The sequence below is a fragment of the Cygnus atratus genome, chromosome 7 (genome assembly GCF_013377495.2).
Source record: "Cygnus atratus isolate AKBS03 ecotype Queensland, Australia chromosome 7, CAtr_DNAZoo_HiC_assembly, whole genome shotgun sequence".
NCBI lineage: Eukaryota > Metazoa > Chordata > Aves > Anseriformes > Anatidae > Cygnus > Cygnus atratus.
This window is the reverse complement of record NC_066368.1, coordinates 7,404,779-7,419,529: the sequence shown is the minus strand read 5'-3', so window position 1 is coordinate 7,419,529 and position 14,751 is coordinate 7,404,779. Positions and strand designations below refer to the sequence as shown.

At 44.6% G+C, this 14,751-nt stretch overlaps 1 protein-coding gene across 1 annotated transcript; it reads left to right on the top strand.

Annotated features, from left to right (window-relative positions):
- Positions 1 to 9,377: 9,377 nt before the first annotated feature.
- On the top strand, positions 9,378 to 14,164 carry KCNK18 (potassium two pore domain channel subfamily K member 18). The gene is made up of 3 exons (XM_035547536.1): positions 9,378 to 9,594; positions 10,343 to 10,489; positions 13,338 to 14,164. The coding sequence occupies exons 1-3, from the start codon at positions 9,378 to 9,380 to the stop codon at positions 14,162 to 14,164; spliced, it is 1,191 nt and encodes a 396-aa protein (XP_035403429.1).
- The last annotated feature ends 587 nt before the right edge of the window (positions 14,165 to 14,751 follow it).

The following is a 14,751-nucleotide window of genomic DNA, read 5'->3' as shown; positions in this document are numbered from 1 at the left end:
TATCTCCCAGGAGAAGCAGATTGTGCTTTGTCTGGAGGCACGATCGCAGCTTAGATGTTCAGACTGAACTATGTCATATCGCAGGTCTGCTGCAGGACATGCATTTAATAAATAGACCTAAAGGTAAAATAAATATCGTGTAGGTGGTCACTAAGTGAGCTGTACCCATGATGTGTATTCAATGCGGCCACAATCCTGGCAAAAAAAGAATAGGATGTGTTCATATAAATTAAACATGTTAAGTCCATGGAAATGTGAAAGGGGATGTGTCAATGTTACACTAGCAGCCTTTACCATTTCAATTCTGAATATTCAACTCGCCCATCTTAAGCATGGCTCTAAAATAGTCCACTCTGGCCTGGGCTGGGTAGAACTCCCTTTGCAATAGTGCATGTCATACAGGGTGTACGTTTCTCCTACAAGACAGCAGAGAGCAGCAAGTTCTGGGACAGAAGTGAGAGAGAAGACAAGCAGGAAGCAGGAGCATGGTCTGAGTGATGAGTCTACAGACAGAACATCTGCAATGCCTTATTAAAGAAAAAAAGCTAGTTCTGCTTTCATACCCATTAAAATGGGTTACATAAGTTTAAATGGAAGCAGTCTGACCAAATTCTGCTACAAATCAGCTATATAAAAGCATTAAGTTGAATGCCTAATTGGTATAAATGGAATATTTCTGCTATTAGTGTTGGATTGCAAGCAACCTCAGTCTCAAATTAATGAACAAAAATTATGATATTCTCAGAAGGGTGACAAAGGTCCAAAACTGCAGAGGGCACTTCCCAAGACAATTTACTTTTATTTACGTAAACATCCGACCGCAAGGAAGGAGAGAGCTTCTCTGCAAAGCTGAAATGAAATTCAGGAAGGGGGTCCTTTGGCATCCCTCTTCCTGCACATTTGGGAGCAAATCTCACTTCTGGCCAAGGCTACTGGCTTTGAGACAACTCACAGGCTGAAACATTCTGCAGCTTTTAGCAGATTCCTCGTTCAGTTTGGAAATGTTTTTACAAATATTAGCCTGTAGCATGTCCTGGCAGCTCTCGTTCCTGCCCAGGGCAACTCCTAGAGGTACCAGTAAATGCAGAGAAATCACCTGAGAGCAGTATTCAGAGAACCCGGCCAGCAGGTAATGCACCAGAAATTACTGTGTGTCATCTAAGTGCTTCAGATGGGACAGGATTTAGCCCCTCCACATAAAAGTGTGCTTTGAGAAGCTCAGAGGCTGTTGTTCCTCTATGACAGCTTGTGACAGCTTGGATTGAACAGCAGAACCTGGGGTCCTGGCTCCGACATCAGGGAGGGAGCTGGGACCTGCAGAGGGGGAGATGAAGGCTACAGAGCAGAGTCTTCTGAAATCCAGATTCAGGAGGAGCATCTGGCCACTTCTTCCATGATTCTGGGGTCTGAGCATGGGTTGTGATGCTCCCTACTTACTTTTTTTTTTTGGCTTTTGAGCTGTCATCCCAGCTGCAAGTGCTCTATCACAAACGCTTGCAGCTGCAGGAGTCAAGTTCAGAAAAAAAAATACAGATCCTCTCCTCTTTGCCACAGATTTTGGGGTCCCAGATGGATCCTCTCTGACCATTTCTAGCTGCCTGCCTGCTGGTGTTTTAAAGAACAGTGCCTACAACACTACCAGCATCGCAGCTGTTGTGCTGTGGAAGATTTGATCTAATGACTGATTAATTTCTTAGAGATGGCTGTTTTCTAATGGTTGTACTTGGACAAGGAAACAAAACATACCATGGTGCTAGAATAAATGGAATTAAAGAGCAATATAGGTTGGAAGGGCTCTTTGGAGGTCTCTGGTCCTAACTTCAAAACTAGATCAGGCTGTGCATGGCCTAATCCAGCTGAATGGTGAAAGTCTCCAAGGACTGAGATTTTACAGCTTCTCTGCCATTTAACCACAGTCCTTGTCATTTTTGATCCCTTGTATTTAATCACATTTTTCCTTGCCATTGCCTCTTGTCCTTAAGGACATTAAGGCCTTCCCGTTACCCAGAGCCTCCCTGAGCAATGTGCTCTCGTTAGGCCTTGCTGTTGTCCATAGCCTGTGGCTCTGCAGCTTTTGCAGGCAGCCCAGCGTTGTGTACTGCACCTCTGAGCTATTTGAGATGTGGCTGATCAGCCAGAGGAGCTGCTCTGCAGGTGTAATGTGATGGGGACTGCTTTGGGGCAAGCATTTGAGCCAGCTGCTAAGGCTGGTCTTCTAACACCTTATAGATGCCCCATGCCTATCAATGGTCAAGGGGCATTTGGATAATGCCCCTAATAATATGCTTTAACCTCTGGTTAGCCCTGAAGTGATCAGGCAGGTGGACTTGATCGCCTTTGCGAATCCTTTCCCAGTGAACTATTCTGTTTTGCTCTAAATTGTCCAGTGCTGTGACCAGATCTCTCTTCTCTCAGGACCTCCTACGCTCCAGCAGTTTTCACGGGCTGCATGGGAGAAAGGATCCCATTGACCTCTCCTTAGCAATGGGGTGACCCAGGGAGAACATACTGAGTTCTGCACACTACCGAAATCTGGTGTGTATATGCATGCCTCCACAGGCAGAGGTCTTTGATAATCTGGAAGAAAGTGCTGGCACAATGACCTAGAAATCCTGGCAGGCGCGATGTGCTACCCACCAGCTCCAGTGAGATGATAGCGTTGTGCTGCCAGGTGGAGGTAAGTGGCTGAGCAATAACCTCTTGAAGAGTGCACGAGAGGGCAGCATGAGAACAGCTACCACCTGTAGTCCTTGTGTCACCAGCGGTTAGCCTGGAAATACTGGGACAAGGCGGCAACACTCGCGAGGCAGTCTGCCAAGGGATGTCTGTTTGATGCTGGCTGCCAGGAGCTCGGTGGGGTGGAGACACAGAGCCTTTCCTGCTCCTGTGTGTGTGAAATGCAGCTGGTGTGCTCTACATCGCCTTCCAGTTCATAGTGTGAGGAAGGCAGAGGGGGAACAGAGACGCCTGGGGCTGTAAGGTGCAGTATAGGGACATGCACTCACCTCCAGTCCTGCCTCCCCCCTGCTGTGAACACCCAGGACCTTCAGGTCCCTCTGAACCCCCTGGTATAATGCCTATGCAAACCATTCACTCAGCTTGCCCAGCCCATGACCCTTTTCTTTCTGATAGTTTCGCACACCTTTTAGTTTAGATCAAATCCGAAGTCCCCACCTCCCAGTCCAAGCTTGCACCAGGCTGTAGCTCTGCCCTCAGGCCCCATCTCGCAGAGCACAGGATGACCGGCTGCCCTTGGCTGGCTGGCAGGCTTCAAGCCGTGACCCCCCTGAATTTACATTCAGCCTGCCGTTAACCCGCTCCACCCTATGTCTCAGATTCCCTGGCAGCCACGGAGAAGGCTCTGTTGGGTCAGTGCCATTTCTGTGGCTTTGGGCCAGCAGGCTGAGTGCTGGGCAGGAGGTGCCAGACAGTCTCGGTGGCGCGAAGTGGCCTTCGTGAACCTGCTGGGTTCGCTGCACAGAGAGAGCCTTTGGGCCAGGTGACTCATCCTGCAGTGCTGCAAGATACTTAATTATTGAGATGGGTGGCAGAAAAGGCTTCATTCCACGCACTCGTTTTTTTTATAACAAGTTCCTCAGAAGTGATGGGCAATTTTGCATGCAGTTCTTGATGCTACATTCCTTTCCATCAAAGAAAAAATATATATCATTTTTGCAGAAGGCAGTTTTTGTAATGCAGTCTTCCTCATCAACACAGGCAGGATCGCATTCACTAAGGAATTGTGGCTTAAACTAATTAAACATGTGAAGCTACACTTGACGGGTATAGAGCTTGAAAGAGTGTTCCCCACTAACGTGGTAAAATGTTGTTTTACTGAGTCACTAAAAAGCACTTAGAAGCTATTCCCATGCCTGCTAAAAACATTTAAAGGGGCCAACATAGCAAAGGGTAAGCTAATTAATGGTGTATTAGCTGAAATGGGTGGGACAGGGTTTGAAAAATTCGTGTATCCCTGCTCAGAGCTAAAGGAAATCAGCAGAACTGAAAGAAATTTGAAGTGTCAACTCAATGATGGCACAAGGCACACCCATCTCTGAAACAATCTTCCACCCCTTGCATCCACAACGACTAATGAGCGGTAGGATAATGGAATTAAAATATTGTCAGAGTACGTAATACAGAAAGGGGAAGAGAAATTGCTTAGAGTGTCATTAGAATTATTGGGATGAAAGTAAGTGGTGGAAAATTTAGCCTGAAATTCAGGAAACTCTGGGCCATTGACAAATCCCATCTGATGACAAATCCCATCTGATTGCCAGTGATGGGAAGCAGAAAGGTGTCTGATCGTCAGCATCCTCCAGCCTGTGGCTTATACGGCGCAGGGGATGGCTGAGAGTAGAAAGTACTGTGCACGTTGTAGTTTTGGGATTAATTGTCCTTCAGCCTTGGAGTTGTTTCAGATACAGCTTTGACCTCAATGTTATTGGTAACAGCCAGTGCTACATCCTGCTTATCTGTGCTGGGTTTAAATGAACATGCTTCTGACATTAGAAAGAAGTTCAGTAGGTGGTTTTACATTAGCACTCCGCACGCTGAGAATTGCGAGGGTCTCTGCCACTCACAGAGACGATGTGGGATGCATGCTGGTGGATATTTACAGCTAAAAGCTTGTTGCTGTATATGAGGTTTTACAATCCCCTCTGTTAAACTGCTTATATACATACTGGTGCCACATTAATAATAACAAAGAATAAATCTCTTTTTATTTAAGGAGCAGAGTAGACTCGTCGTCTTGACTCTAAGTTGTGGGGTTGTGGGTTTTTTTCAGTTCAAATGGTGTAAAATTGCTCTGTTGACATGAATCATGATGCTTAGCTTTTATGCAGCATATAATCTCACATGCTCTAATGTTAATTAAATTCCAAAGAAGCAGTTTTCCGATCTCTCCACGGGGAGCTTGTTTGCCTTAAAATGAAACTACTGGGCTGAGATAGCCTCCACTATACCAACATTACGTTCACTACATTAACTCAGTAAAGGCTTTGGCATAAGACATGTAGCTGAACCTCGGTAATCCCCTCTGCTTATCTGCAAGCCCAGGGCTCCTGCGCCGCCTCTCACTTGCGGTGAGGTCTTACCCCGGTGACTCACTGCGATATTAACCTTTCTGCCTGCTGTAACACCACGAAGTGTTATCGCATCATCCAAGTGAGTCACGCCGATAAATGAGCGGCGTACACGTCGCTGGGAGGTAGCAGTGCCCAGCTTCGTTTGCAAAGCCTTCCCCGCGCTAATTAGGAATTGCTGCACTGCAGTCTGTCAGGGGTCAGGTTCTGCTCTTCCCTGGCACTTGAGAAAGGGGCTGGAGACCAGGAAGGAAGGTTGGGGGCTGAGGGGGTCTTGTCTGTCCAGGAGCAGCTTCCCCACTTGGGCTCAAGCACCCGTCAGTCCCCTTTGGCCACGCGGTCCCGACAGCAGGGGCAGGATGAAGGAGAGGGCAGCCCTTCTACCCAGCCCACCAGCACGGGGAGAAGGGGTGAAGAATGAATTGGGTGGCTGGTCCTGCTGCTGAGTCGCCAGGTGAAGAAGTGAGAGGACTGAGGTGTTTTCTGGCCATGACACTTTCATCTGTGCTAAAAAAAAAGAGAAGGACTGGGGAGGAGTACTTGAGTCTGGGCTGCTCCTGGAGCATGGGGGTGATGTGAAGAGGGTTTGTCTCTCACAGATGAAACGATGGGGACTGTTTGCTTGGCTTTCGTGTGAGCAAAGAATGCAATAGGAAGTTCTCCAGTTCAGGGTGAGAGTCCTGGACATCTTTGAATCCACTTAGCATTATATGCAGTGTCAGGATGCTAGTCCTGAGTGCTCTCAAATATTCCCAGAGGTTACAAGCTCAAGCACTTGACTCAAGCAAGAGCTGAGACTTTTACAGGTGGATACAAAGCAAGCTAAACCTTCCCTCGGGGAATCCAAGAGACTCTACACAGCCAATTAGTGCATTTCTCCATCCATCCCCAGCCGTCTGAGGTGCAAGGAGACGGCGGGGAGAGCAGGAGGTGCCAGGAGGGAACAGGGGAAGTCATCCTCCAGAGGAATATTACTGGGGTAGGGAGGAGAAAAACGAGCTCAGAGTGCCTGGAAAGCACGTGCCACTCGTCTGGCAGGTTGTGCATGCTGTGCCATTTGTGGGCTGCCCCAGGGACAGGTCTCAAGGTGTGGTGGGTGGGAAGGAGAGGGGTCTATGGGAGCTGGCAAGGCCCCCAAACACCACATCTGAAATCCCACTGACACCCCCCGTCCATCCTCACTGGGTGGGATGACCTGCTTCTGGGGAGCAAATACAGTGATGCTCGCCCAGAACCCAGACTTGGGCTCGTGTTCCTGGTACAACTCCTGCTGCCTACCTGTGGCTTGTTTGTTGCGGGGGGCTGATATCACTGTTAGACGGAAACACTCCTGTTTGCTGGGGGAGCTGAGTATTCAGGGCATTCTGGAAATATTCTCCATGGTGTGTATGTGAGCAGCAATAGGTAAAATCCTCTGTGATCCTTGTTAACATCCAGTCTCGCACTGATCATTTTAAATTCTCTTTGTCATGAAGTGCTGCCAAGCTGGGGTCTTAGTTCTTTATCAAACCATCAGTGCTGGATGCGAAAAAAAAAAAAAAAAGGCAAAAAGTTTAGTCTGATGCCTTTTATTTATTTATTTTTTAATAAGGCTACTTATTTAATCACTCCCTTTCAAATCTTTGGCTTTGTTCATAAAAAAAGAGGAAGGTGTCATACTGTTGAGTATTGGCCAGCACAGTGCACGGGGTCCAACAGCCCTTCGTAGAGCAGAAATAAACACAGCAGGTCTATGGCAGCGTGCTAGGTGTCTCGATGCCTGATGAGCTTTATCGATTATCGAAAACCTCACTGCACAAACAATGACCTTCCTCATTTAACCTCTGTAACCCAAGAAAGTCAGATAAAGCATGAATTCTAATGTGTGTGCGTTTGTACTGGAATAATTAAACCTTACAGCTGTGGTCACAAACTTTCCTTTCAAGGAGCACCTTCAGAACACCCACATTTGCCCTAATCAAAGTAATGGAAGTTAGGAAAAGTGCAGGTTTGCTGTCCATTAACAAGAATAGGAAATGCATATTGCAAAAATCTCTCAATACAAGTAACAGTAACTCAATTTGGAATAACTTGTGGTTAGTGGGATTTGCTTTTAAGCAACTGAGTTCGAATATGTAATACGGCAATAGTGGGAAATGGTTTAGATTAAGCAAATAATGTAAAAATCATTTCAAAATGTATTTTTATTAAATTTTCTTGTTGTCACAAGCTCGGATTCTGGTGTTGCAAATGGCTGAGAAGCTCCTGGGAATTGCTCAATACTTTGCAATCCTACCATGTATAGGAGGAGGCCAAGAAGTTTTTAAAGCACTTTGGAGGAAAGAGGCTTATGTTTGAGATGCAGATGAAAAAATCCACAGGACAAATTGTGTCAGAATTGCCATACTGGGCTGTGAGAGCCTTTTTTATAAGGACATAAATGTGAGTATACCTGCCTCAGACATAAGGCCCATTTGGCCCAGTGTCCCATTTCACTTTCCCAGTTGCCAATTATTTTCAGTTCAGAGGGTTGCTGAACCCACTTTGGTTTACCTGTTAGTAACATTGAATGACTGTGCTTCTAAACTTCTCTTCACCCTGTATATAAACCCAACATCCTTTGGAGTTTGCCAGCTAGGTGAAAATCATCCGCTTTTATTTGTTTTGAACCAGGTTTCCACTTGCTTCATTTGATGGTCCCCAATTCTGGTCCCAGGAGAGCTGATCCCTTACCCTACTCTCTCCATAAGTTTGGACCACCCATGAGTTTGAAGACTGCTGCTACATATCCCTCAGGTTTTTTGTTTGTGTTCTTGTTTCATTGTTTGCTTTTTCTTTTTTTTTATTTCTCAAGGTTCAAAGACACTGCTTGGTCATTCCTCATGAAAGCTGTCCGTACTTTCAATCGTGCTCATCGCTGTTTGAAATTTCTCCAGTTTTAATAAGCCCTTTCTGAGAACGAGGGACTTTGTCAACACATTTGTAGAAATCCAAGTAACCTCTGCCAGCTTGTACGTCACTGTTGCTCACTCTGTACAAAACTCGCCCAGAGAAGCCAGCCTTGTCCTTCCAGCACAGGGTACCCTGCCCACCGCCACCTTGCTCTGTCACCTGCCCCGCTGGCTGCTCCATGTCCCTTGTTCTTCCGGTAAGGGCACCGAATCTGAGCACACTGTCTTGAAGTGCAGCCTCCCAGAAGGTCCTGTTGCTTTTCATTAAGTATGAATATCAACAGTTTTCAACCCTGTGTTTCAGGACAGTGAAAAAAAAAAAGATTGCAATAAGAGGATTTATGAAGGTATTGTAAAAAAAAAGCACTACTGGGTCAAATAATCAGAAAACCAGAAAAGTAGCAAGCACACAGGCTTATTTTTGTCTTAGCCCTGAAAGCCTCTTTTCTATCGTGGAGGCTGCCATACTAACAGGCATGTGATATCTTGTGATCCAATTTGCTGAGAGTTTAACCCAGAAGAAATCACTACAACCATGTAGTATTTCTTCATAGCGTGGAAGTTTAGCTTGCAAATATCTCAGAAGGTCTTGGCTGGGCAAGGCTGTCTCAGTTTTTAATGAAATATTTAACAGCTCTTTCAGGCAAGTCCAACTCCCCTTACTACCACTATTAACATTATCAAGAGCAGTGTTCATTGCTCTAAGTGTTTTACAGTGATGGATGAAAGGGAAAAAATTATTTTTAATGTTGGATACAGTTTGAAAGGATCAGTAACCCTGAACTGAATGTCAGTTCTTGCTTACTAAGGTGAATGGGAGTTCGAATTAATGGGAAGATTTTAATCACAGGAGAACTGACCAAAAACCTTCTTAGCTCTTTTTTTTTTCTTTTTTCTTTTTCTCCACTTCTGGAAGAAATCTTTATAAAAATCTGCCACTCACAGTGTGCATTTTCCCTCTGGGGAGCTGGAAATATGTTTCTTCCGTATCAGTGAGAAACTGTAGTTCAGAGAAGGAAACCTTAAAGATGAATTGGCCCAAAGAGAAACCCACTGAAGCTGGTAATCCACGTGCATTGCAGCAGTGGCTGGGCAGTAGTGGTTCGGGGATACAGGGGCATATTGTTGACTGAGAAATGTTTCAAGGCTTGATGAGTTGTGCTCCTTTTCCATTGGGACTGTAGTGCAATCTTCACTTATAAGACATGTGATCTGAAAGCCTGAGGCAGAACAATCCCTGTTTTCACGGGAGAAGCTTTTCTAGGATGCAAAAGCTTTCACATCCTCCTCCTTGTCTCTAAAAGCTATCTTCTCCACAAAATTGAAAAAAAAAAAAAGGAGAAAAAAAAAAGAGCTTAGGATGGCATCAACATCTCAGCCTCTGCGAGGTAAAAGGGCATGCAAAAAAATATTTTGGGCAGTATTTCCACATGCCTGCTTCATTCTGTCTCTCGTGATCTATGCTTTTCTTGGGGCTCTCATGTTTTCCCACATTGAAGGTAACCGGAAGGTAAATTTAAGTGAAGAATATAGAAATTTTCTGCAGAATCTGTGGTACATCTCCAGAAATTTATCAGGTATGTACCAGAATAGCAAAATAACTTAATTGTACACAGAGTTACTCATTCCTTTGCTTTCTGAATGAGATTTTTGGCTTTTGAAGACATTCTTCAAAGTAATAACGGCTGAGCCTGCAAATGGGATTGTCTCTGTGCTTAGCTGATGACTGCTGTTGCCTGCTTATCTTCCTTAACTGTGATTTTGACTGCAAGCTTCCTTGGTCCCTGTGCTCCTGCCTGTAAATACTTAAAAGACTTTTTGTGATGTGCTTGTGTTGTCCCTTTTTGCCCTAGTTCCCTAAGGTTCAGGAGCAGCTGAGATTTCCGTGCTATTCCCCTCTGCCTGCTGGGGGCTGGGTTCTCTGTCTCAGAAAGTCTCTCCCTGCTCCCTTGTCCCAGCTCCGAGCATCCCTACCTGGGCATCCCTCTGGCGATGGGACGCTCGGGTGCAGACAGGTGTGGTGCTGCTCCCCAGACCCACTTGTGCTGATGGAGGAGTAGAGTGGAGGATATAGGCTTGAAACCCTCCTGGATCTGTGATGGGGATCATACGTGTGCTTGGACTTTTGCTCGGGAAACTGTGCTAGCACAATGAGCCAGTGGACCCACCTGATTTTTTCAATGGGGTGTGTGAGGTGAATCTTTTTATCTTCTAAAGGACTAGGAGCAAACGCTCAGCTGGAGTAAAATTCCCTGGAATAATAAACCTAGGCTGCTCCCTGACTGGGGGTCTGCAAACTCTCAGTTTCTGCTGTTACTGTAACAGATAACATGACGGAAAATGAGGAGTCGTTTAAGGAAGAAATCCATACACTGCTCAGCACAGCTAAACGAGACTGGTTTGTCAATCCAAAAGATATATGGAGTTTCTTTGGGTCTCTCTTCTTCTGCTGCACAGTATTCACCACTGTGGGTAAGTCCGGAGGTAAAGTAACCCCTACAGAACGAAATGCCACACTGCTTTCTCTAATGTATTTCTTCCAGGGAATTAGGAAACTCCAAACCTCCCTGAATTTTTCTCATGCGTGTTGATAATGGGTCTGTGAGGGGTGCAGCAAACATGGATTTCAGAGGTGTAGCTGAGCCCCAAGGACAAGTCAGAATTTAAGCAATAGTGATGATATGTGCTGATTAGTAGCAGCATTGCACTGCATACTGTAACATGTGCTCATATATGACATATGCACAGAACTATTACATTGAAATGAAAGAAAGCTCAATTTTTCAATCAAACCTTATTCCTGCCGCTATTGTGTGCTATGCTGGGTAATGTTTTCTTTACTGAAAGAGGCAATTCATTATGCGTATATTGTTTTTAAATTGCTTCCCTGTTGTTTATGTCTAACATTGCTTTGTAAACCTCTGGATCTATAATTGACTGTGTTGTTGTTGTTCACAGTTCTCTGGGCTAACAGCATACAGCGCTGCTTAAATCACACCTCTGAAATCTTTCCTTCTGCCTTCATATTTCAAAGCATGACCTAGATCAAATAGGAACATCTGTTACGGTTTTGGCTCACGCTGCATTGCTAAATACAACTCCTCATGCTCATTTCCAAAGTTACTTTTGTCCTTTTGCTAATCTTTCTCAAATGCTGGTGAATACAGACACTATCTAAATATTTTGTCAGCATTAAGGCTGGGTGGGAAATAGTCCCACGGCATTGGATCAAATTGCAAATACATTTCTTCACCGCAGTAGGATATACTCAAGATCCCAGCACAGGTATGCATCTTAATGCAAAATAAAACCTGATTATTCTCCACAAGGAATAAGGAGAGAGTTAATAACTTCACTGGAGCATGTAGGATCTGCTGGCTCAGTCACAGCAGAGGCTTGAACCTCGGTCTCTGACAACTTTGGTGACTGCCTTCAAGCAGTGTACTGCAGCCCCTGAGTACAGCTGGCTCTCATAGAGTGTGCTTCTGTCTCAGGAAGATAATGACACATTTTTTATTCCACAGGCACATTTGAACAGCTTAAGAGTTCAGACACATGCTGGAGATACAGACTTGTATCTTCCTCCCAGTGAATATTTCTTAGTACAAACACAACACCAGGAACATTTCAAAGTACCTCTTACCAGAAAGCTTTGACTTCAGCAAACAGGTGGAAAACCATATTGTTGAAGACTTCTTGCCTAGAAATACTTTCCCATCTCCATTTACGTGGGACTGTAGAGATGTTTCCATACACACTGACCCAAGCGATCCATTTATTTCTAAAATTTCTAAACTACATTATTTTTGGTCTTCATAGCAGTGAGCATTAACACAGCATCCTGAGGTTTTGAGCTGAGTTTTGGGACCGGTAGGAAGCCTGGATTATTTCATTGCTAAGCAATGGCTATTTCTGTTGTGGTGGGTTTGTTATCTGCAGTATTAGGAATTGGTAAATCACTTCAGGTGAGAGCCCACCCAGCTACCTTTAATTATCTAGCAGAAGCGAGCATCCAGGCTAGAGATCGGTGGTCAGAACTGCATAAGGTATTTCTAATGTATGGAAATTGAGAAGTCACTCTGTGCAATAACTACTATAATTAATCTTCCCCAGTTGTTTCAGCAGTATTAGTATTCCCAATGAACCAGTGGGGAACAGAGTGACAGAGAATAAATAGTCTGTCAGTGTCCCACAGCAAAGCAGGGGCCAAGGCTGGATTCAGACCATTAGTGAATGGTCGGAGGACAGGAAGAAATCCACACTCCAGCATCCCAGCTGATAACCTCACGGGCTGAGTACCTGACCTGGGAGGTCACCTAAAAAAGAACAATGTGCTTGAACGGGGAGAAGAAATGCTTTATGTCTTTCTGGAGGATGAGAAGAAAAATGGTTGTTAAACTAATAAAATTAATGTAATGCAGATGTTTTCTAACACTGTAAGGGAAAAGCACTATTTTACAAACTGACATTCACATCCAACTGTTAGGGGAAGAAAAATTAAATACCCAAGTTGAATTTAGGGAGAGGGTATATCTTCTGCTACCATTTTATGGATCACAAAGGCCGTGTGGCTGGTAGTACTTTCCTATGTGTTGTAATTGATATTTGTAAGCTTTGGTACTCTGGGATAAGCATGCATTTCCTCATGTGATAAACAGATGTTTCTTCACTTGATCCTTTGTTTTCCTGTGTACATGTAAGAGCCTCTGAGAACTATGAAGCCAGTACAAATAAAATGTCAATACAAGGCATGCCATTAGAGCTAGATCTGATGAACTAGGAACAATTTCAAATTACACTACTAGCTTACCATTCACGATAAGCAGTTTTGGCAAAGAAAAGCAGGACCTCTCCTGCTGTCTCCCCCTCTGGACCTTGCCTAGCCAATATTCCCAGATATGGAAATCTTCCTCTTCTCCATCAGAGCATGGGTTGGACCCTGGTCACGGACTTGCCCCAAATTCTTGCTTCTTCTCCCTAAATGGCCTCTTGTTAAGAGTCAGGTAAGTCAAAGAGCCCATGCAGGTACGGTAGGAAGAGTTAATTCAACAGAACTGGGAAATTCCAAACCTCCACATTCCTGGAGAGGGCAGATGCCTGCATCAGTAACCAGGCTGCAAGGCAGAAATTTGAACAGCTTCAAAGCAAAGCCAAAAAGGACAGTATGCTCTGGACTAAAAAATGGCTCAGTAAAATTGGTGTCAGTAAGAAGTCCAGTACAGGTGCAATAAGTAACGTTTTCTCTCTCTCTCCCTTTCTCCCTTCTCCCTCTCTCTCTCTCTCTCTCTTTTTTTTTTTTTTTTTTTTTTTTTTGTTCAAGGTTATGGTAATACCTATCCTGTGACAAGGACTGGAAAATATCTCTGCATGTTGTATGCTTTATTTGGCATCCCTTTGATGTTCTTGGTCCTGACAGACATGGGAGACATCCTTGCGACTGTCTTGTCCAAGTCTTACAATGAATTCAGAAAGCTACAGTCAAAACTTCTAGCCTTTAAACTCTGTTCCGGATCCACATGTAACAGAGGGGATAGATCAAAATCCAGAGTGCTGTCTAAAGTAGCCGCAAATGAACCCTTGAATATTGTGGAAATGCTGAAAAATCAGTCAGCTGTTAAAAGAAAGCCAGTCCAATATCGCAATGCCGAAATTTTTGAGCTGTTAATTGCCAGAGAAAATGAATACAAAAAGCTATCAAGAAGTAAAAGCATAGAGAGATGGAGCTCATGTCCTGAACTAGACAGGGGAAAAACAATGTCCAGAGTAATTGAGAATTTTGACAAAATAGGAAAAGAGTTAGAAAAATTAGATGTGCCCATTGTGTTAATGGTGCTGGTTATCTTTGTGTACATCTCCTGTGCAGCTGCCATTCTTCCAAACTGGGAAACCAGACTGGATTTCCAGGAAGCCTTTTATTTCTGCTTTATCACCTTGACAACTATTGGGTTTGGAGATACACAACTGGAACATCCCAAGTTTTTCTTGTTTTTCTCCCTCTATATTATTATCGGCATGGAAATTGTCTTCATTGCTTTTAAGCTGGGCCAGGACCGCTTAATTGTCTTATATAAAAAGGTGATTTCATTTTGTGGAGAGAAAAAGATGCCATCAAAGAAGGTATATCCAAAGAAGTTATATCCAAAATAAGCGTAGTCATTTCTCCCTCACTCATATGCATTTGCCCCTGCGATGAGATGAAACTGTTCTTGTGCATTTCCACTCTCTGCCTTGGGCTTGCAGGAGGCACATTTTCTTCTGATTCCCCGTGCCAATCTGCTGTAAACTGGCTGGATGCCTCAGGAGACACTTGGTGTAGGCATCTCCAGGGAGTACTTTCCAACAAGGGTCCCATCTCCTAAATAATAAAAGTAGATAATGCATGATGAAAGAGCAGAAAGCTCTCCCTGCCAGCGCTCCCCAGCACCTTTTGCAAAGCTCTGACTTTCAGCAGGCTTCCTGTCCTCTCTTCCACAACAAGCCAACTGGGGATTTTTTTTAGCACTTCTCCATGCAGAGCCCAGACCCCTGTCTCGTCCTGGCACCCTGCCTGCAGCCAGGGACAGCTAGGTCATTGCTGTCCGTGCCGAACTGCGAGCACATGCTGTGGTAACAGGATTCATCAGCAGAGAGAGCTGGGGAGAAGAAGTGTGAACCCAGCTGCTGGTCTGTCATGGTTGCGTGTATTGCAAGCATCTTTGTGCCGTCCAGAGAAAATTTAAAATTAAAGAATTTTC

Excerpts from the sequence above, each read along its gene's own strand:
- KCNK18 (XM_035547536.1), top strand. The coding sequence starts at position 9,378 with ATGGCATCAACATCTCAGCCTCTGCGAGGTAAAAGGGCATGCAAAAAA. Across the intron at positions 9,595-10,342 it reads CATCTCCAGAAATTTATCAG|ATAACATGACGGAAAATGAG; the intron begins GTATGTACCAGA and ends TTACTGTAACAG. Across the intron at positions 10,490-13,337 it reads CACAGTATTCACCACTGTGG|GTTATGGTAATACCTATCCT; the intron begins GTAAGTCCGGAG and ends TTTTTGTTCAAG.